The 23,070-nt window shown below is 43.0% G+C and overlaps 1 protein-coding gene across 2 annotated transcripts in view; it reads left to right on the forward strand.

The window, feature by feature from the left end:
• The window catches only part of ar (androgen receptor), a 393,648-nt gene extending 371,218 nt beyond the window's left edge, over nucleotides 1–22,430 (forward strand). Inside the window, exons 7-8 of one of the 2 annotated variants that reach the window (XM_070882802.1) lie at nucleotides 15,499–15,656; nucleotides 17,888–22,430. In XM_070882802.1, the coding sequence (XP_070738903.1) occupies nucleotides 15,499–15,656; nucleotides 17,888–18,043 (314 nt within the window). In that variant the 3' untranslated portion in view covers nucleotides 18,044–22,430. Of the gene's footprint in view, nucleotides 1–15,498; nucleotides 15,657–17,887 lie in introns of those variants that run through there. The other variant, XM_070882803.1, reaches the window with a different exon arrangement.
• Nucleotides 22,431–23,070: the final 640 nt, after the last annotated feature.

The raw sequence follows: 23,070 nt of genomic DNA on the forward strand, positions 1-23,070 counted from the left end.
CCCAGGTATCCAGGCCCTGGCCTAGTTTCCAGTCCTTGTAGCACATTTCCACTACCGTTATGGTGGCAGTAAGCCAGGAGCATCACAAATTCTCCTCCCAAATTATATATATTATCCACAGTTATAAGAATTTTTGTAGTTCCCCTTAATAGACTAGTTTCCTACTTAATTCATGTACTAAGAACATAAGAATTAGGAACAGGAGTCGGCCATCTAGCCCCTCGAACATGCTCCGCCATTCAACAAGATCATGGCTGATCTGGCCGTGGACTCAGCTCCACTTACCCGCCCACTCCCCGTAACCCTTAATTCCCTTATTGGTTAAAAATCAATCTATCTGTGATTTGAATACATTCAATGAGCTAGCCGCAACTGTTTCCTTGGGCAGAGAATTCCACAGATTCACAACCCTCTGGGAGAAGAAATTCCTTCTCAACTCGGTTTTAAATTGGCTCCCCTGTATTTTGAGGCTGTGCTCCCTAGTTCTAGTCTCCCCAACCAGTGGAAACAACCTCTCTGCCTCTATCTTGTCTATCCCTTTCATTATTTTAAATGTTTCTATAAGATCACCCCTCATCCTTCTGAACTCCAACGAGTAAAGACCCAGTCTACTCAATCTATCATCATAAGTTAACTCCCTCATCTCCGGAATCAGCCTAGTGAATTGTCTCTGTACCCGCTCCAAAGCTAGTATATCCTTCCTTAAGAAAGGTGACCAAAACTGCACGTAGTACTCCAGGTGCGGCCTCACCAATACCCTATACAGTTGCAGCAGGACCTCCCTGCTTTTGTACTCCATCCCTCTCGCAATGAAGGCCAACATTCCATTCACCTTCCTGATTACCTGCTGCACCTGCAAACTAACTTTTTGGGATTCATGCACAAGGAAAAAAATATAGAAAAATAAAAAAATAAAAAATAAGGGCCTTGTAAATGTCTGGTGTGTCATCCAGGTCGGGTGGCACGGTTTAATGTTCTATGTTTTAAAGGTAAACTCAAAGAGTTTCATGCAAAAGGACCCCCAGGTCCCTCTGTACCGTAGCATGTTGTAATTTCTCCCCATTCAAATAATATTCCCTTTTACTGTATTTTTTTCCCAAGGTGGATGACCTCTCATTTTCCGACATTGTATTCCATCTGCCAAACCTTAGCCCATTCGCTTAACCTATCTAAATCTCTTTGCAGCCTCTCTGTGTCCTCTACACAACCCGCTTTACCACTAATCTTTGTGTCATCTGCAAATTTTGTTACACTACACTCTGTCCCCTCTTCCAGGTCATCTATGTATATTGTAAACAGTTGTGGTCCCAGCACCGATCCCTGTGGTACACCACTAACCACCGATTTCCAACCCGAAAAGGACCCATTTATCCCGACTCTCTGCTTTCTGTTAGCCAGCCAATTCTCTATCCATGCTAATACATTTCCTCTGACTCCGCGTACCTTTATCTTCTGCAGTAATCTTTTGTGTGGCACCTTATCGAATGCCTTTTGGAAACCTAAATACACCACATCCATCGGTACACCTCTATCCACCATGCTCGTTATATCCTCAAAGAATTCCAGTAAATTAGTTAAACATGATTTCCCCTTCATGAATCCATGTTGCGTCTGCTTGATTGCACTATTCCTATCTAGATGTCCCGCGATTTCTTCCTTGATGATAGCTTCAAGCATTTTCCCCACTACAGATGTTAAACTAACCGGCCTATAGTTACCTGCCTTTTGTCTGCCCCCTTTTTTAAACAGAGGCGTTACATTGCTTTCCAATCAGCTGGTATCTCCCCAGAGTCCAGAGAATTTTGGTAGATTATAACGAATGCATCTGCTATAACTTCCGCCATCTCTTTTAATACCCGAGGATGCATTTCATCAGGACTAGGGGACTTGTCTACCTTGAGTCCCATTAGCCTGTCCAGCACTACCCCCCCCCCCCCCCCCGAGTGTATGTGATTATCTCAAGGTCCTCCCTTCCCACATTCCCGTGACCAGCAATTTTTGGCATGGTTTTTGTGTCTTCCACTGTGAAGACCGAAGCAAAATAATTGTTTAAGGTCTCAGCCATTTCCACATTTCCCATTATTAAATCCCCCTTCCCATCTTCTAAGGGACCAACATTTACTTTAGTCACTCTTTTCCGTTTTATATATCGGTAAAAGCTTTTACTATCTGTTTGTTTGTTATGCGCAAGTTTACTTTCGTAATCTATCTTTCCTTTCTTTATTGCTTTCTCAGTCATTCTTTGCTATCGTTTAAAATTTTCCCAATCTGCTAGTTTCCCACTAACCTTGGCCACCTTATACGCATTGGTTTTTGATTTGATACTCTCCTTTATTTCCTTGGTTATCCACGGCTGGTTAACCCTTCTCTTACCGCCCTTCTTTTTCACTGGAATATATTTTTGTTGAGCACTATGAAAGAGCTTCTTAAAAGTCCTCCACTGTTCCTCAATTGTGCCACCGTTTAGTCTGTGTTTCCAGTCTACTTTAGCCAACTCTGCCCTCATCCCACTGTAGTCCCCTTTGTTTAAGCATAGTACGCTCATTTGAGACACTATTTCCTCACCCTCAATCTGTATTACAAATTCAACCATACTTGATCACTCATTCCGAGAGGATCTTTTACTTGGAGATCATTTATTATTCCTGTCTCATTACACAGGACCAGATCTAAGATAGCTTGTTCCCTTGTAGGTTCTGTAACATACTGTTCTAAGAAACAATCCCGTATGCATTCTATGAATTCCTCCTCAAGGCTACCCCGTGCGATTTGATTTGACCAGTCGATATGTAGGTTAAAATCCCCCATGATTACTGCCGTTCTTTTTTCAAATGCCTCCATTATTCCCTTGATTATTGCCCGCCCCACCATGAAGTTATTATTTGGGGGCCTATAAACTACGCCCACCAGTGATTTTTTCCCCTTACTATCTCTAATCCTCACCCACAATGATTCAACATTTTGTTCATTAGAGCCAATATCGTCTCTCATAACTGCCCTGATATCATCCTTTATTAACAGAGCTACCCCACCTCCTTTCCTTTGTCTATCTTTCCGAATTGTCAGATACCCCTGTATGTTTAATTCCCAGTCTTGGCCACCCTGCAACCATGTTTCTGTAATGGCCCCCAAATCATTCTCATTTGTAATGATTTGTGCCGTCAACTCATTTACTTTATTTCGAATGCTGCGTGCGTTTAGGTAGAGTGTTTTGATACTAGTTTTTAAACCATGATTTATAGTTTTGACCCCTCCTGCAGCCCCTTTATATTCATACATATTGTCCCTTCCTATCACCTTGTGGTTTACACTTACTCCAGTGCTACTCTGCTCTGTTGCCTCCTGCCTTTTGCATTCTTTCTTGGGGTCCTGTTCATCTGAGCTCTCACCCACTCTAACTAGCTCAGAGCCCTCTTCTGGGTTCCGAATACTCCTTGCATTGAGGCACCGAGCTTTCATGCTTGCCTTTTTATTACACTTTGACCCTTTAGAATTTTGCTGTACAGTGGCCCTTTTTGTTTTTTGCCTTGGGTTTCTCTGCCCTCCACTTTCTCATCTCCTTACTGTCTTTTGCTTTTGGCTCCATTTTGTTTCCCTCTGTCTCCCTGCATTGGTTCCCATCCCCCTGCCATATTAGTTTAACTCCTCCCCAACAGCACTAGCAAACACTCCCCCAAGGACATTGGTTCCGGTCCTGCCCAGGTGCAGACCATCTGGTTTGTACTGGTCCCACCTCCCCCAGAACCGGTTCCAATGCCCCAGGAATTTGAATCCCTCCCTGCTGCACCAATGCTCAAGCCACGTATTCATCTGAGCTATCCTGCGATTCCTACTCTGACTAGCACGTGGCACTGGTACTATTATGCGCCTGTTTTTAATTTGGAAGGAAAACTATATATTTATTTTTAATTAACAAAACTCCTCTGGCATTACTCAGAAGGTAGACTGCTTTTAATAAGAGCAATTATACCTTGTAATATAGAGTCTGTTATTCTACTGCTACGGTGCAATTGAGTGTAACCCAGCCTTTCTCTTTTAAGACCACAAACTTTAACCATGGTATGAAATAATATTAAAGGTAAATTAGAGGTAAATTATGGTTCTTGAGGAAAGTTTGCAGATTGGAAGCAACTTGTAAATTTTTGGCGCCAGGTTAGAAGAAATCATGAAATGAGTGCCTTTCTTTAATACTTTTGACACTTTGAAGCTTTGAGTCTGAATAAGTTGGACTCAAAACTTTTAAATAATACACTCATTCTGAGGAGTATTTGTGTGTCTGTCAAGGTGAGAAGACATCACAGTTGTAAAATGGGGGACTTTTCCACTTTTATAACAGGTATAACAATGCAAGTTAGATGCAGAGTAAACTATGTTCTTTTCTGCAGCAATGGCCCCTCAACTCAACATTTATATTGCTCAACTCAGCCATTCTTGTTGCTTCCTTATATTGTATAGCTCAGATTATTAGATTAGCACCAGTTAATCACGGGCCAAAAGAAATGAAGGAGGCTCCTTCACTAGAAATCGATAGTACCCATCAGACTTGCTGTCCCATTCCTGCCGACTCCTGGTACGCTGTAATTTTGGAATGGGTTGGGAAAAAGACATTCAGCAATTCCTCCCAAAATGAGCTATAGCATAATTAATTTATGCAAATCGGGCCATGTGACATACTTAAGACCCCAATGCAATTTTTATTGTCTTCCTAACACAGATGAGACTGCACACAGGGAGGTTAAAGTAACAGTGACCTCCGTCTTTATTAAAACACTCCAGAGTGAGGAACAGTCCTTAGGGGCTGGCTTATGTACAATGCTCCCAAGGGATGCTGGGATCCCTTGGGACTTCAAGGGATGCGCTCCCTGGTGGCAGAACATGGGAGGTTATGCTTTACATATACACAACATCACTGCCCCCCCCCCACCCAAAGTCAAAGTGAAAACTATTTACAAAGTGAGACGGTCGGGAGCCTTTCTTTCCCTGGTGGACCGCCTCGGTACAAATGTCTGTTCTGGTGTGTTGGCTGTGCCCTTGCTGGGCTGGCGTGTTGTTGGCCTTGCAGGGCTGCTGGGTGAGCCTGGGCTGTTGGAAGTGATGGGTTTGATTTCCTGGTCCGGGGTGGTGGTGTTGATCCTTTGGGTGGGTGTTGTGGGCTCGAAAAAGGTGGTATCTGCTGTGGGTTGTTCAGGGCAGTCTGTGAACCACAGCCTTGTTTGGTCCAGGTGCTTTCTGCAAATTTGTCCATTGTCTAGTTTGACTACAAACACCCTATTCCCTTCTTTAGCTATCACCGTGCCCACGATCCACTTGGGACCATGTCCATAATTTAGCACATACACAGGGTCATTCAGATCAATTTCCCGTGACACAGTGGCGCGAGCATCGTTTACATTTTGTTGCTGCCGCCTGCTCTCTACCTGATCATGCAGGTTGGGGTGAACCAGTGAGAGTCTGGTTTTAAGTGTCCTTTTCATGAGTAGCTCAGCGGGAGGCACCCCTGTGAGCGAGTGGGGTCTCGTGCAGTAGCTGAGCAGTACTCGGGACAGGCGGGTTTGGAGTGAGCCTTCTGTGACTCGTTTGAGGCTCTGTTTGATGTTTGCACTGCCCGCTCTGCCTGCCCATTGGAGGCTGGTTTAAACGGGGCCAAGGTGACATGTTTGATCCCATTGCGGGTCATGAAGTCTTTAAATTCGGCACTGGTGAAACATGGCTCGTTGTCACTAACCAGTATGTCAGGTAGGTCCTGGGTGGCAAACATGGCCCTCAGGCTTTCAATGGTGGCGGTGGCAGTGCTTCCCGACATTATTTCACATTCAATCCATCTTGAAAAAGCATCCACCACCACCAGGAACATTTTACCGAGAAGTCGACATAGTCGACATGGATCCTTGACCACGGTCTGGAGGGCCAGGACCACAAACTTAGTGGTACCTCTCAGGGCGTGTTGCTCAACTGAGCACACACGCTGCATTGCCGTACATAGGACTCCATGTCAGAGTCTATACCGGGCCACCACACATGGAATCTGGCTATCGCTTTCATCATTACTATACCTGGGTGTGTGCTGTGGAGATCCGAGATGAACGTCTCCCTGCCCCTTTTTGGGTAGCACTATGCGGTTACCCCACAACAGGCAGTCTGCCTGAATGGACAGCTCGTCCTTTCGCCGCTGGAACGGCTTGATTAGCTCTTGCGTTTCAACAGGGATGCTGGCCCAGCTCCCATGCAGTACACAGTTTTTTACCAGGGACAGCAGAGGATTTTGGCTGGTCCAAGTCCTAATCTGGCAGGCCGTGAGACATGATTTATCATTTTCAGACGCTTCCATGACCATTAACAAGTCTGCGGGCTGCGCCACCATCAGCAAGTTTTCAGGCTGCGCCATTTCCACCCCCGTGGTGGGCAATGGTAGCCGACTGAGAGCATCCACACAGTTCTCGGTTCCTGGCCTGTGGTGGATGGTTTAGTTATGCGCTGATAGCGCGAGTGCCCACCTTTGTATGCGGGTTGAGGCATTAGTATTTATCCCCTTGTTTTCAGCGAACAGGGATATGAGGGGCTTGTGATCGGTTTCCAGCTCAAATTTGAGGCCAAACAGGTACTCATGCATTTTCTTTACCCCGAACACACACGGTAATGCCTCTTTCTCAATCATGCTGTAGGCCCTCTCTGCCTCCAGGAGCTTGTCTAAGGCCTAGGCGACAGGTTGCAACTACCCCGCAACGTTAGCTTGTTGTAATACATACCCGCCTCCATATGACGACGCATTACATGCTAGCACAAGTCTTTTACATGGGTTATACAATACAAGCAGCTTGTTGGAGCATAAAATGTTTCTGGCTTTCTCAAAAGCAATTACTTGTTTTTTTCCCCATACCCAGTTCTCACTGTAAAGTCCTTACTCTACAGTATGAAACCACACACAGCACATTCTGGGGACAAGGTCACTCTGTGACCTTAACTCTTTATTCACAGGACTCCAAAGACGATGACCCTGCATGGGACCTCCCTTTTTATACCTGTGTGATCAGGTAAGGAGTGTCTCCCACAAGGTGTGCATCTAGGTTGAGTGTATACAGTAATACAGTGGTGTTACATTGTGGTTACATACATGACATCACCTCCCCCCCCTCCCCCCCCCCCCAAAGTCTTAATGGGATCATAGGTTTAGTCCATTAGGTGGTCTGCGCTCCCTTGTGGAACGCCGCAGTTGGGGCTCTGGTTGTTGGACACTAACGTGAGTGTCTGTCACCTGTGGTGATTCCGGGCTGACCGCAGGGACTGTGCATTCTTCCGATTGCTCTTGTTGCTCGTTCACTAGCGGTGTTGTGAGCTCCATCTCATGGTCTTCTTCAGGTTCCTCAGTGTCGATGCTGAACCTTTTTTTTTTAAACTTGGTCCAGATGCTTACGGCATATCTGACCATTGTTGAGTTTTACCATGATGACCCTATTCCCCTCTTTGTCAATTACAGTGCCCTCAAGCCATTTGGACCCCATGGCGTGATTGAGGACGAATACAGGATCATTTATTTCGATACATTTCCCCCTCGCATTACGATCATGGTACTCATTTTGTGACTTGCGCTTGCCCTCAACTATGTCGGTCAGGACTGGGTGAATAGGGACAACCAAGTTTTGAGTGTCCGTTTCGAGTAGCGAGTGCGGTCGGGATCTATAGGCCAGCAGGCAATGCGACAGGGAGCATTGTAGGGAGGGTCCTTCAATCCTGAGCATACCTTGCTTAATGATTTGGACGGCACGTTCCGCCTGGCCATTGGAGGCCGGCTTGAACGGCACAGTGCTGACGTAGTTGATGCCATTACCCGAGATTAACTCTCGGAATTCGTAGCTTGTGAAACATGGGCCATTATCATTAACCAAGATGTCCGGCAAGCCATGGGTTGCAAAGATCATACGTAGGCTTTCCACGGTGGTGGATGACGTGCATGAATTCAGAATGATGCACTCGATCCATTTCGAGTACGCATCTACCACAATAAGGATCATCTTACCCATGAATGGGCCCCGCGTAGTCAACATGAATGCGTGACCATGGCCTGGTGGGCCACGGGCTGAGTGGGGCCTCCCTGGGGGCATTACCCAGCTGAGCACACATCGTGCACCTGCGAACACAGTGTTCCAGGTCTGAATCAATTCCAGGCCACCAAACGTGTGACCAGGCAATGGCCTTCATCAGCACATTGCCTGGGTGCTCGCTGTGGAGTTCCCTGATGAATGCCTCCCTGCCCTTCTGGGGCATAACTACCCGACTGCCCCATAGTAGGCAGTCGGCTTGGAGCTCATCCATCCATCTGTGGAACGGTCTGACCTCCTCAGGGCATGCTCTGTGTGCGGGTGCCCAATCCCCAGTCAGGACACATTTCTTAACCAGAGATAGGAGAGGATCTCTGTTTGTCCAGATTTCGATCTGGCAGGCTGTGAAGGGGGAGCCTGCGCTGTCAAAGGCATCGACAACCATGACCATCTCGGCGCTTGGCTCTGCTGCCCCCTCAGTGATGGCCAGTGGAAGCCTGATGAGCGCGTCAGCGCAATTTTCAGATCCGAGCCGGTGCCAGATGGAGTAGTCATAAGCAACCAGCGTGAGAGCCCATCGCTGTATGCGAGCTGATGCGTTGGCATTGATAGCCTTGCTGTCTGACAACGGATGTTAATGGCTTGTGGCCCATCTCTAATTCAAACTTCCTACCAAAGAGGTACTGATGCATTTTTTTTACACTATAGACACATGCAAGCGCTTCCTTCTCGACCATCCCATATCCCCGTTCTGCTTGAGCGCGCGACCTGGAGGCATAAGCCACAGTTTGTCGTTGACCCTCAGCATTGCCCTGCTGCAACACGCACCCAACCCCATAGGACGATGCATCACATGTCAGAAACAATTTTTTTTACAGAGGTCGTACAGGGTCAACAACTTGTTTGAACAAAGTAGGTTTCGCGCCCGATCAAAAGCCTGTTCCTGACAGTCCCCCCAAAACCAATCGCAACCCTTACGCGGGAGCACGTGCAGCAGCTCCCAACAACGTGCTCAAGTTCGGCAGAAAGTTCCTGAAATAGTTCAACAGTCCCAGGAATGAACGCAACTCCGATGTGTTGCTGGGTCTGGGTGCTCGTCGAATCGCCTCTGTTTTGGATTTGGAGGGCTGAATCCCATCTGCAGCACCCTCCTGCCCAGAAACTCAACCTCAGGAACTAAGAACACACATTTAGACTTCTTGAGTCGCAGGCCTACCCGGTCCAGTCGGCGTAGCACCTCCTCCAGGTTGTGGAGGTGTTCCTCAGCGTCTCAACCCGTGCTGAGGATGTTGTCCTGCAAATACAATCGTTCCAGGAATGGATTTAAGCAGCTTTCCATGTTTCTTTGAAAAATCGCGGCCGCTGATCGAATGCCAAACGGGCACCTGTTATAAACGAACAGTCCCTTGTACATGGTGATGGTGGTCAGTAGTTTAGATTCGTCGGCCAGTTCCTGTGTCATATAGGCTGAAGTGAGGTCCAACTTGGTGAACAGCTTGCCGCCTGCCAGCGTGGCGAAGAGGTCCTCCGCCCTCGGGAGCGAGTATTGATCTTGTCGGGACACCCGATTGATGGTGGCCTTGTAGTTACCATAGATCCTGACAGAGCCATCCGCTTTTAGGATGGGAACGATGGGGCTCGCCCAGTCGCTGAATTCAACAGGCGAGATGATGTCCTCTCAACAGCTGGTCCAATTCGCTCTCGATCTTTTCCCGCATCACATACTCTGGCTTTGTGGTGCACTGGCCTGTCGTCCGGGGTGATGTGTATCACTACTTTTGTGCCTTTGAGAGTCCCGATGCCAGGTTGGAATAGTGAATCAATTTGTTGTTGGACTTGTGATCACGAACTTCGCTCCACAGATGACATTGCGTGAACATCCCCCCCATTTCCAGTTCATCTCGGCTAACCAGCTCCTCCCCAACAGTGCGGTACCATTGCCTGGGACAATCCAGAGCAGCAGCCGATTCACTAACCCATTGTGTGTGACAGCCAATATTGCACTGCCTATCACTGGAATGATTTCTTTAGTGTAAGTCCGTAATTGTGTCTCAATACGTGCTAATTTGGGTCTACTGGCTTTAAATAGCCGTGGCTTCTCAAATTGCTGAACGCCCATGAGTGACTGGCTGACCCCAGTGTCCAGCTCCATGCATACAGGGATACCGTTTAATAAAACCCTCATCATCATTGGTGGCGTTTTGGTGTATGAACTGTGAATATTCGCCACATGGACCCGCTGAATCTCAGCGTCCATCGATTTGCCCCAAAATTCATCCTGACTCAAAGAACCCTCTACTGGTCCATCCGCTTCATATATTAGTCTGGTTGCAGACTTCCTGCACATTCGAGCTAAGTGGCCACTGAGATTGCAGTTCCTGCAGACAAACTGTTGAAATCTGCAAGATCTAGCTGAGTGTTTTCCCCCACACCTCCAGCATGAATTAAAGTTTCCATTGTTGGGAACAAAGGGGCTGTGGCCAGGCATTCCGCACTGACTATCCCTTTGACTGCTCTTAAGTACCCTATTAGTAGGTGTCAATGGCCTCATCCCGGGACGCATTGTCCACTGTTGTGGCGTGAATGGACGTTCACCCTGCCATTGTCTCTGTTGAAGTCCTACTCTGGTGTCTATTGCTGCCTGGGGAGTGTCGGACTGCCCCTGCCTGCCTGCGGGGCTCTGAGTCGCATTGATGATGTTGACTCCCTGATCCATCGCTGCGTTAGAGGCAGAATTGCGCGCGTATATTATTTTTGTCTCTTCCTCCCCCACCATGAAAGTTTGAGCTATCAACGCCGCCGCTTCCAAGGTCAAATCCTTGGTCTCAATTAATTTGCGGAAAACTCCCGCATGACCGATGCCCTCGATAAAGAAGTCCCTTAGCATCTCCCCCCTGCAGGCGTCTATGAACTTAGAGGCTGGCCAAATGCCGGAGGTCCGCTACGAAGTCCGGTATGCTCTATCCTTCATGACGTCGGTGGGTGTAGAATCTGTGTCGGGCCACATGTATGCTACTCGCCAGTTTGAGGTGCTCCCCGATCAATTTGCTATGTTCTTCAAAGGTTTTGTCCGCTGGCTTTTCGGGTGCTAGTAAGTGCTTCATGAGCGCGTAAGTCTTTGGTTCGCAGTTGGTCAAAAGATGAGCCCTTCGCTTGTTGGCCGCTGCATCTCCTAGCCATTGTTTCATAACGAAGCTTTGCTGAAGCCTCTTGACAAAATCACCCCAGTCTTCCCCAACACAGTACCGTTCCTCTGTGCTACTGGTGGCCATTCTCGTGGGTCGTGAATTCCCGTTTCTCATCGCCAATGTAAAGTCCTTACTCTACAGTATGAAACCACACGAGGCACATTCTGGGGGCAAGGTCATTCTGTGACCTTAACTCTTTATTCACAGGACTCCAAAGACGATGACCCTGCATGGGACCTCCCTTTTTATGCCTGTGTGATCAGGTAAGGAGTGTCTCCCACAAGTTCACCCCTTTTGGTCAAGGTGTGCATCTAGGTTGAGTGTATACAGTAATACAGTGGTGTTACATTGTGGTTACATACATGACACGCACCTTTACGCAATAACACATGTAGGGTCTCTAAGAGGGTGCTTAACCCCAGTTGGAAGTTACCAAAATAGTTGAGGAGTCCCAGGAACGACCGCAGCTCCATGACGTTCTGTGGCCTTGGCACGTTCCTGATAGCCTCTGCCTTGGCGTCGGTGGGCCGAATGCCGTCCGCCGCGATCTTTCTCCCCAAAAACTCCACTTCTGTTGCCATGAAGACGCATTTCAACCTCTTCAGCCACAACCCTATGCGATCCAGTCGCTGGAGGGCCTTCTCCAGGTTTTGTAGGTGCTCGACGGTGTCCTGACCCGTGACCAATATGTCGTCTTGAAAAACCACCGTGCGTGGTACTGACTTGAGTAGGCTCTCCATGTTTCTCTGGAAGATCGCTGCAGCTGTCCGAATTCCAAAAGGGCATCTGTTGTAGATGAACAGTCCCTTGTGTGTGTTGATGCAGGTGAGGCCCTTCGAAGACTCCTCCAGCTCCTGCGTCATGTAGGCCGAAGTCAGGTCGAGCTTGGTGAACGTCTTGCCTCCTGCCAGCGTCGCAAATGGGTCGTCTGCCTTGGGTAGCGGGTATTAGTCCTGTAGCGAGAAACGATTAATAGTTACTTTATAATCGCCGCAAATCCTGACCGTGCCATCACTTTTGAGTACTGGAACAATCGGGCTGGCCCACTCGCAGAATTCCACTGGGGAGATGATGCCCTCGCGTTACAGCCTGTCCAGCTCGATTTCCACTCTCTCCCTCATGAGGTACCACTCGCGCCTTGTGGTGAATGGGTCGTGCCTCTGGGACCAAGTGGATCCGCACCTTCGCCCCAGAAAAGTTTCCAATGCCTGGCTCAAAAAGGGCAGAAAATTTGTTAAGAACCTGGGTACATGAGGCCTCATTGACATGTGATAGCGCTCGGATGTCATCCCAGTTCTAGTGGATTTTGCCCAGCCAGCTCCTTCCAAGCAGTGTGGGGCCATCGCCTGGGACAATCCAGGGTGGCAGTTCGTGCACCGTGCCCTCGTAGGTGACCTTGACCATGGCGCTGCCCAGGACAGTGATAAGCTCTTTGGTGTACGTTCTCAATTTCGTATGGATGGGGCTCAGGGCTGGTCTGAGTGCCTTGTTGCACCACAGTCTCTCAAACATCTTTTTACTCATGATGGATTGGCTAGCGCCAGTGTCCAGTTCCATGGCTACGGGTAAGCCATTCAATTTTACATTTAGCATTATAGGTGGACATTTCGTCTCAAATGTGTGCTCCCCGTGTACTTCAGCATCTGCCTCCTCTCTCTGAGGCTCGAAATTGCTTTGATCCACCATGGACTGATCTTCCTCTGCCACGTGATGGTTAGCAGGTTTTGCAGAGCTTGCAGTGGTCTGCAAGCTTGTTGGAGGTGCCCCATTGTTCCACAGCTCTTGCAAACATACCCTTTGAAGCGGCATGAATAGGCTGAATGGAAGCCTCCACAACACCAACGAGGTGTGAACTGCCTTGCATTCATCCTTTGTTGCGGACTCTTGAGTCATCTGGGTCCTGCTGGCATTTGCAGACTCGTGGTTTCTGCCCTGTACATTTCTGCTCGCAAACACAGTTCCAGTTAATTTATGAACATTGCTAGCACTTGTGTGCTGAGAGATTTGTTTGGTGTTATCACTGGTGAACATAAACGCCTGTGCTTTCGCAATGGCCTTACTGAGGGTCGGTGTCTCTACAGTCACAAGTTTTTGTGGGATGGTCTCGTGGCCAATGCCCAGTACACAAAAGTCTCAGCATTTGCTCCAGGTAGCCATCAAACTCACATTGTCCTGCAAGTCGCCTTAACTCGGCGACGTAGCTCGCCACTTCCTGACCTTCAGATCGCTGGCACGTGTAGAACCGATACCTCGCCATCAGCACGCTCTCCCTCGGGTTAAGATGTTCCCGAACCAGTGTACACAGTTCCTCATACGACTTATCTGTGGGTTTCACCGGAGCCAGAAGATTCTTCATGAGGCTGTAGGTCGGTGCCCCGCAGACCGTGAGGAGGGACCGCTCTCCTTTTTGCAGTGCTTCCTTCTCCGTCCAGCTCGTTGGCTACAAAGTACTGGTCTAGCCGTTTGACATAGGCTTCCCAGTCCTCACCCTCCGAGAACTTCTCCAGGATGCCCACAGTTTGCTGCATCTTTGCGTTGAATTCGTATACTCGTCACCAGTTATTGTGTTCCTAACACAGATGAGACAGCACACAGGGAGGTTAAACTAACAGTGACCTCAGTCTTTATTAAGACACTCCAGAGTGACGAACAAGCCTTAGGGGGCCGGCTTATATACAGTGCTCCCAAGGGATGTTGGGATCCCTTGGGACTTCAGGGGATGCACTCCCTGGCGACGGAACATGGGAGTGCATGCTTTACAGATACACAACAATTTTAATGTCACATTACATGGCGCGCATGCTGCAGAAGCCCCACCCACTGGAATTCAACATAAAGCAGTCAACCCAGTTTCCTTAAAAAGAACCATTGGAAGCATTCGGGAAATGCTGTGAACGAGTTTTGTGAATCTAGGTGGTGCATGAATGCTCCTCCTGGCCCCACAAAAGTCTTCCCATCCACTACTGTATCCTCTAAGCTGCCATCTGCTGTCATCTGGCCCTTCCCTATAAAGAGAAATGCCAGAAATCCTCTACGGAGGAGCCACTAAATTATGTTCCCCGATTGGCGAGCTGCCTGTCAGCATTCCAAATATGCAGGCAGCTCGCCAATAGTGTGTTAATAAGCCCCAACTATGAAAATGGTTTGGGCCTCATCACGCGAGTGATGCACTCACTCCTCCCACCACTCACCCAATGAATGAGGTCACTCATAAATCGACGCTCATTTTGCAATTCGGGTATAGAAATTCGTGTTTACCCTTTCAATCATTCTCAGAAGCAGGCCTTGTACTCTGGATGTTTTATCTCCGCAGAGATTATTGAACCAGGAAAAACAAATAGCCTGATTGTAGTAAACGTCTTACTCGGAGTTATATAGACTCACTGTACATCTTGAATTATCTTGGTCGATAGATTATCACAATATAGAAGAAAGATTTAATAGGTTGCCTCTTACTCCACTGGGAGAGTGCTGCCCACATTTTCAGCACCTGAAATGAAAGAGAGGGGCATAGATTAACTTTTAGTGTAAAGAAAGAGCAGAGAGAAAGAAGTGGCTCGTGAAAACACCTTGTAGATTGTCATGCAGTGTGTAGGGTAAAATAGAAGTAATGAGAAAAAGTGGATAAGATGCAGAAAAAAAACCCCTGCGAAACCCAGAACTTGCATTGAGAGATCATCCGAACCAGCAAATGCCCACAAAATGCTTTCAGCTGGTAAAAGCAGGCATCGGGCCTGTTTTCATCAGCATAAGGGTATATATAATCCTTAAAACAAATATTGAAATATCAACAATGATGCACATGCACTTAAATTAGTTTATGCAAGTATTGGCCTGGACTAAGATGTTTAAAACTATCAATTATTTTTTTAAATTGTATTTAGTGTAATGAAAGGACTTGTGAATAAAATTGAAGTTCAGTACATTTATACTTACTGAATTGTGCAAGTTTAATTATTTGGGGATTCCATTGCATGTCATTAGGGGATTCCCTTCGTAAATGACTGCAATGGAATCATCCATTGTGATTGGAGGACCGGGCCCACGGGATCCCAGGGATGCTTCAGAACCGCCTGCGCCCCTGGTATCCATGGGCCTTTATGCAGATGCCGCCTGGAGGCCCGAGACTGGAGCTCTCCGCAGCCTGGAAGCCTGGAGGTAGGTATGGGAATGTTTTGCCTCCAACTGCAATTTCTAGATCTATGTAGATAAATGCAGCTAAAATGTCATGTCTGTGAAACTTTGTAAACCAAGCTATACTGTCTCATTGCCAGTTCCAGTCGAAGGTCTGAAGAACCAGAAATACTTTGATGAGCTGCGTATGAACTACATTCAAGAACTGGACAGAGTAATTTCCCTTCACGGAAAGGATGCCACACACAATCCACAACGTTTTTATCAACTAACCAAGCTCCTAGACTCACTGCAAATAGTAAGTTGTGATTCTGTTTAGCAATAGTTTGTTTAGATCAGACAAAGTTAATGCACAGTATATTTTGCTGAATGATCTGGTAGCTCTGCAAATTTTCCTGTGCCAACAGTAGCACTTCATTTTTTTGAGGGGTTGCAATTACTATTGACATTTGTTTTCTTAAGTTGAATTTAGCTACATATGAGAACAAACAAAAAAGAACACAAAATTACCGATGAAGAATTACGGGTTATGATTTCTATCATGAGTGGGCTGACCTTATAACTCACGTGAATTATGATCAGGGCTATTTACAGGATATAAAATTAAACTTTTGACTCAGTCTGTTTTCTACTTAAACCACACATAGATAAGTAATTAAAATTAAAACAGTAATGACATTTGATTTAAATATTTACTTTTAAATACTAACTTTGGCATGTGGATTGTAGATTAATTCCAATGATGCCCCTGAAATGCTTTTTCTTAGAGCCATTTCTTCTCAGTGAAATCAACTCTGCATTAAGTAAAAAAAGTCATGGAGGTAACATAACTACATGTAGTATCAAGCTCAGTATTTTTTTGGAAGCGATGAAAGTTGTATTTTTGAGAGATGTATATTAGATGCATTATTACAGACAGTTTCTCCTTGATTAATTCATTAATTCATTAATCTTATGGGAAAGGACATGGTTGAGACAATGAGGGAATGTGGTCCAGTTGAAGTATAGTAATGTAACCAGCTGGAGAGAGATAAGGCAGTGAAAGTTAAATATTGTCTCCAGCTGATTGCCGTTTCCACATTGAAATTGCAATCACTTCCAGTGAAATTTGACTGTCTATTTATGTAAAATAAGTTACCTTTAATTTTTTTTTAAATACTTGGTATTTAGGAAATTTTAGATTGATCTCCTTTAGCATAAGTTCATAAATCTTTTGGGCTATTGATATCGATTGTGAAACCTATATACAGCATAAATTGAATAAAATCACCCTAGCTGTATCTCTGTATGTAAGTGCATACATGTATAAAGTTGGATACATGGGAATGATTTCAGGAGATTAATCTAATTTTAAGGTAGATGATCTGCTTATGATATCATCTGCAAGCATTGTTGGGTATCCTTTATAATGTATAAACAATTAAAGAAAAATAGAATAGAAGATTGGCTAATGAGTCTTACTAGTTGGCATGCGCATAGTACAATATGGTACACGTTGCCTTTGGATTTTCAGATAATATTTTGCAAAGGAATGCTAGTTTATTATAACAAATAATCACTGAAGATTTTTTAATGTTCAGTTTATTAACAATTGACATAATAGGTATTTACCACACACTAATTCTGTGGCCAGTAGTAATGTGGCACAGCATGGTGAAGTACTAGCACATAGTGCCATAGAAATGTAGGGTGCAAGCACACCACACTGCACATTGTAATTCCCAAACTCAGTCATTCAATTGGGAATGATGCTCTGCAGAGGCCAGAGAAGAAGTCGTTTCTCCTACAGCGAGAAATTGAAAATCAGAGGATCAGCCAAACAGGTGACTCTCCCACACCGCTTGCTCCACACTGGTGGTACAAAGCAGAAGAGGAAGAACGGAAGTACATTTTTAAAAAATAACTTAAAGGCATCAGTAGCAAATGGAATTACATGAGTGACCTTCAGCTCTGCTTACTTTGTTTCTATAACTTTTATGAAGATAACTAGTTGGCACAGTTCTCCTGGACTAATCCGGAGTAGACTTTGCATATATTTACTCAAACGCTTTCTTTTATTTGTATAAATAATGCTTTATAGTATAAACCAAACATTTTAATGTATTTTAGTCTGCTGTAACCCCACAACCAGTAATGCTGTAGATCTTGCCTCAATAATCAATTTACTTAAGTCATAAATTGGTTTTGCTATACTGTATAATGCAGCTAATCAAAATGATGTTTGAATACTCTAAGAAATAACAACAGTATAGCTACTTTAAGCCATCTGGAATATATATATTAATAATTAATAAGATACATCTGGATGTTGATTTATGGCAATAATCTAATCACAGAATTCGTAAGTGAGCATGGACCACTTGCATGGTTTGTTACAAGCTATAAAGTCCTAACGAATATTTGCTGCTAGTGCCTTACAAAAATGCAATGCTCTCTATAATTCATTAGAGTATTAGAAAAATAAAAAGGAAGCAAAAATATTATGGCTAATACTTAATTCTTTTACCAGTTTATATATATTTTTTACAGACAGTGAGGAAACTCCATCAGTTTACATTCGATCTATTTGTTCAGTCTCAATCTCTGAGCGTCCAGTTCCCTGAAATGATGGCAGAGATCATCTCTGCCCAGGTACCAAAGATCCTCGCTGGTATGGCCAAACCGCTTCTTTTTCATGAACAGTGACGTTCATTGCTTACATATGTTATACTGCCTGTAACTCTGTACTACCTAGAGTTTATCTTGTTTTCAAATTCATCAGTTCAGTCAAATGCTACATCTGTTCTGATTAAGAAATGAAAAGATTGTGCAAAATCTACCTTTATTTCCAGTGGTCGGTTGACCACCCAGTTACAGAGTTGGTCATGTTATACAACCAAACGGAGGTAGGCTGGTTGTAATCTTATTGACTAGTTGTTATGTTGGACCACACAAATTACTGGTTAATACCGTGGTTACATTTAGTTTAAATCAGCTGCATTTACCTCCTCATTGGTCCTTCAGAGTAGTTTCATTTTCTGATTTCTACTTAAAGCTACCTACATTTTTTATTATTTTGAAACTACCTAGTGACCTGTTTTCATTTTATATCCTTAAAACATATCAGATATTAGTTTTGCCTGGTTTTAGATATTGCCTCACATCCTGTTTTATTACATTTATCAAAACATTTTTGTTAAAAAGGAAAATTTGATGTAAATTGCATTTTTTTTTAAATTTGCACTAAAATATTTCCTTTCCTGAATGCCAGAACAGTATGTGATCTGGTAGGATTGTGGGGGGAGGTTCCAAAATTCATAAATGTATTTTTTTTTAATCTACAAAAAGTACATTGAATTGATTTATTGGTTGGCTTTTTTTTTTACATGCAATTATTTACTGGAATTCTTTCTCGCTAATGTTTAACAGAGTACATACAAAAAACACAAAATTACAGAATTTGTATTTTTGAACCCCGCGTATTTCATTTTTGAGGAATGCACAAGTAGTACAAGTTCTGGTTGTACTGTGCTGTTTTTGTGCAGAATTTGGTATCTGGTGGACATGTTCTGTTGATGGGTTTGAACTCGTGTCTGGTCAATATAACAAGCAGTGGTATTAATTTTATATCTACCAAAGCCTTTTTTCTACTTAAATAAGGTTTCTGTAATACCCTTATTTAAATAATCCATGCAGTATAGCACAATACTAACTGCATATTTGGATATTAAATCTGATTTATAGTTATGCCATAATGCCAACATTTGTTTTATTCTGTACATATTTAGACAGATCTGATATTTAATGATTTACACATTTGGCCTTTAAACAATGTAGGTAAACGCCACTACACACACACTACTCAATTATTTTTATTAATTAAAAATTGAAAGAATTTTGCTTTGGTATGCATTCTTCCTGGCTGCCTTTTGTATTTTGATAATTTTTTTGCCATTTTTATACTTGCCCCTTTGTTAAACCTGTGCAAAGGCATAACAAAAACACATCGTATAATATAAAAACACTTCTGAAAATGTCATAAATATGTGCATCTGTATGGTACCATCATATTTTTGCCACATTTGGCTTACTGAAAACCATTGAGACTCTTGTTGCTCTTCTACAAAAATGAAGTATGAATATAGGCCACATGATGAAAGCGTCTTGCATCTGAAAAGGAAAGACATCTATGCCAGTAAATATTTTCAAAAAAATAGAATTGTAACGGTCCTTTTTTATTTTGAGATATGAGCATGTTATTAATCGTTTAAGTGTCTACAAAAAATAATAAAACGGTGTAAATTTCCAAACTTCAGTAGTATAGAGTAAAAGTATAGAAACAACGCATTTCTCTATTTGCAGTATTTTCAGAACTAAATGTCTTGTGTAAAACTGTTACTGTAGGCCTCAAAAAGTTAAAACCTTTTTTTCATCATCTGTGAACAGCACCAATGTACTGCGTACCTTGTTTGGACTCCTTTCTGAATTAAAATTTCTTATGTTCAGTGCAGCCAAATGGCAGGCTTAAGCTAGGTGTACAATTCTATAAGCAAATTCTTTAACAAAAAGTTGTATTTTTGGGGGGTGGGGGGGAGGAGGAAAGAGGAATGCACTTGTTAATTTTTTAAGCAAATTAAAATGACTTGCTACTTATTTTAAACTGACTTAGTTGTTGCTTTTCTTTGGGTATACAGGAATGAGGTTGTTCTGTCACCAGAGCAGGCTTAATTTTTGTTGTTGTGTTTGGGTTGCAATATATCTTAAATGTCTTGAGTTAGCTCCTTGAGTACTTGGTCACTGAATCAATGACTTTCAGTAATCTGGGAGGGTGTAGGGGTGGGAGTAATTAAAACTCTAACTTTTTTCAGTTTCTTTCCCAAAAAATTAAACTGAATACAGTTTTAGTTCTCCCAGGAAAAAAAAAGATGTAAACTTTGAGAGCTATAGGATGGACCAGTGTTTATTGTCCAAGTTTATAAATAAATATTTAATGTTTACTCAACTTATATTACCACATCTAAGTTCTTTGACTCATAACACTACAATCCTTCCAGCCTCAGCTATAATTCATGACAGTTTATGCTGTGCATCAGGAAGAATGAAATACAATGAATCATTGTATGAAATTTGAAATATCCCTTTTTTCATTGGCCTTTTCAGGCTGTGACAGTGTTTTGCAAAATTTGTTGAAAACTTTATCGAGAATGTAACAAGAAAAAAAAACTTTCAAAATGCTCAAGATTGGAAGGTGCAATTATTTCAAAAATGGGGTGAAGATCATTTAGTATGAGTAAGTTATTTTTGTAAATGTATGAATCTTAGTTACAATGGTAATATATTAATAGGGCTGTAATTATGATGCATACAATTGATATCTCGTAATGGAAATACCACTATGGCACGCAAAATGTTTCTTTTATTCACTCATTACTTTTAAGCAGACAATACACAATGTATAGGAAATAAGCAGTTGTCTGGCATGATGTTCCCCTTAAACAGCTACCCTTATTAATTAGAAAAGGTGCCTGTTGACATGCATATACTTGTATTCCAATTTTAAAATTTATTAATGTTTGTTTTTCTTTATTGGAACATTCACACCCAAGTGCTAAAAAAAACACTCAATATTTCCCTCTGCCTTAATTGCCACAAATTTGTAGATACATTTTTAAGTGCCTTTACAAATTTGTTAAAGTTAACATACAAAGGAAAATATATTTTAATGTGTTAGAATGCCATCAGGCATTCATTAAACAAGATTCTTACATTTCTTTTAACTAGAATAATGTCACTAGGAGCCTGTCTTTGAGTTGATTTTGCAAGGCATGTTCAGATTTTCTCGCCCATGTTTTTTTTTAATTTATATCCAATGTTTCACATTATCAATCACTGAATCTATAAAACCTAGAAATTTAGAAATCGGGACAGTATTCTAATTATATTATAGGTATGATGGTATCAGTATGCAAATATTTCTGTTATGGAGGTTACTTTATAAAGGCTAAGTTGCATTGCATTGTGTAAGCAGGGTATGTTACTTTCCTTTAATGTGCAGTGAAATTAATCCTGTTACCACTGCTGGGCAAGTCACATGGTATTGAATTACTTTTGGTTAAATCACAATTTGAAGCAGAAATTTGCCATTCATCACTGTCCACTTTGACATACACTACCAGCAAAGAAAAAACTTGCCGACAAAAGATTTTGGAGAAGCTCCCACCAACATCTATGTATAATACAAAGAATAACATAGGTTAAAGTGTATTGCAAGGCAATAATACACATTGAGAGTACAATAATAAACCTCCATGGTTTTAATGGCTTGATATGTTACTGCCTTGTAGCGCATTCCAGCCTAGGTATTTTCCTGTATATACGGTGACAAGAATGTTTGCGGATGCATTAGCATCTGCTTTTTTAAATAGCCAAAAACAGAAATGCTGGAAGTATTCAATAGGTTAGGTAGCAACTGTGCTAAGAACAGATCAATTAACATTTTGGGTGCAGTCCCTTTTTTTAAAAAAACTTGAAAAAAATTTGAAGAAGGTACTGCATTCAGAATGTTAACTGCTCTGTCCTCTCCATAGATACTGCCTGGGTTGCTGAGTGTTTCCAGCATTTTGTGTTTTTGTTTTGTATGTCCAGCATCTGCAGATTTTTGCTTTTGTTTTAAAATGGCCAAAAATGTACAGTATGGTCTGAAAAGACCTGCAAAGAGGAATGCTTGTACATTTATCAGAGGCTTCTCATATATGTTTCGTAGTCTTTGAATGAAAGCTTATCAGAGCAGTATAATATTTCACCCCTATTTTCCAGCCAAATCTGGCTAATCGCGAGTGGCTGTTTAGTATGACTTTCCCTACATTTTGAGGGTACAACCCCCTCCCTGACCAATACCATGTATTGAATGAATGTGTATGTCACCCCATTTTCAGTTTTAAGGACTGTCAATATATAGGGTCTGTCCCTTTTAATGATCTAGGGATAGAAATATTTTGTAAGAAATAAGCACCTTATAAGTGACAATTTTTGTCAGCCTATTTTGATTCTTTTTTGTATTCTTGAGCATTTGTTAATAAAAGGAATATGCATACTTCTGTATATTCTATTATTGTGGAATAGTATGTAAGCATTACATAGCTTTGCAACACAGTAATTTCATGCATTGTGTTAGAAAATGTTGCTGTAACACTGATGTTATGCTGTGACTTTGTTCTTGCTATTATATTTATTAGTCAAAAATGTGTTAAGCAAATGGTGCACACAGGTGAAGGCTGCCTGTGTTTGGACAGGACAGACTTCTGCAATGAAAAAATTGTGTTGCTGTATCATTAGGGTTATCACAGTGGGGTATATTTTGCTCTAAATGTTAATGTTAACATAAAAGCAGATGTTGCTAAACTTGTGAGGACAAGTAATATGAGACTTCTTCTATCAATATCACTAATCTAATTTTTAATGACAGCCTAAAATGGGTGTGAGGGGAGTAGCAAAATAAAAGCTTAAGATTGTTTAAAGGACCTATGTTAAGAAACACATTCAGTTTTCCTCAAGGGGATATAATAGAAAATTGTGTTCCTTACTCCTATTGAGGATGAGACTCAATAACATGAAGGAAGGGATACATTTGAATGTATCAGCACAGTATTTCTATAAATTAATTGTACAAAGGATTTTTCAGCCCAATAGAATCTTTGCAGTGGCCGTTGATGGTCATATCATAGTATAGTGGC

Source organism: Pristiophorus japonicus, chromosome 6 (assembly GCF_044704955.1).
Source record: "Pristiophorus japonicus isolate sPriJap1 chromosome 6, sPriJap1.hap1, whole genome shotgun sequence".
Lineage (NCBI taxonomy): Eukaryota > Metazoa > Chordata > Chondrichthyes > Pristiophoridae > Pristiophorus > Pristiophorus japonicus.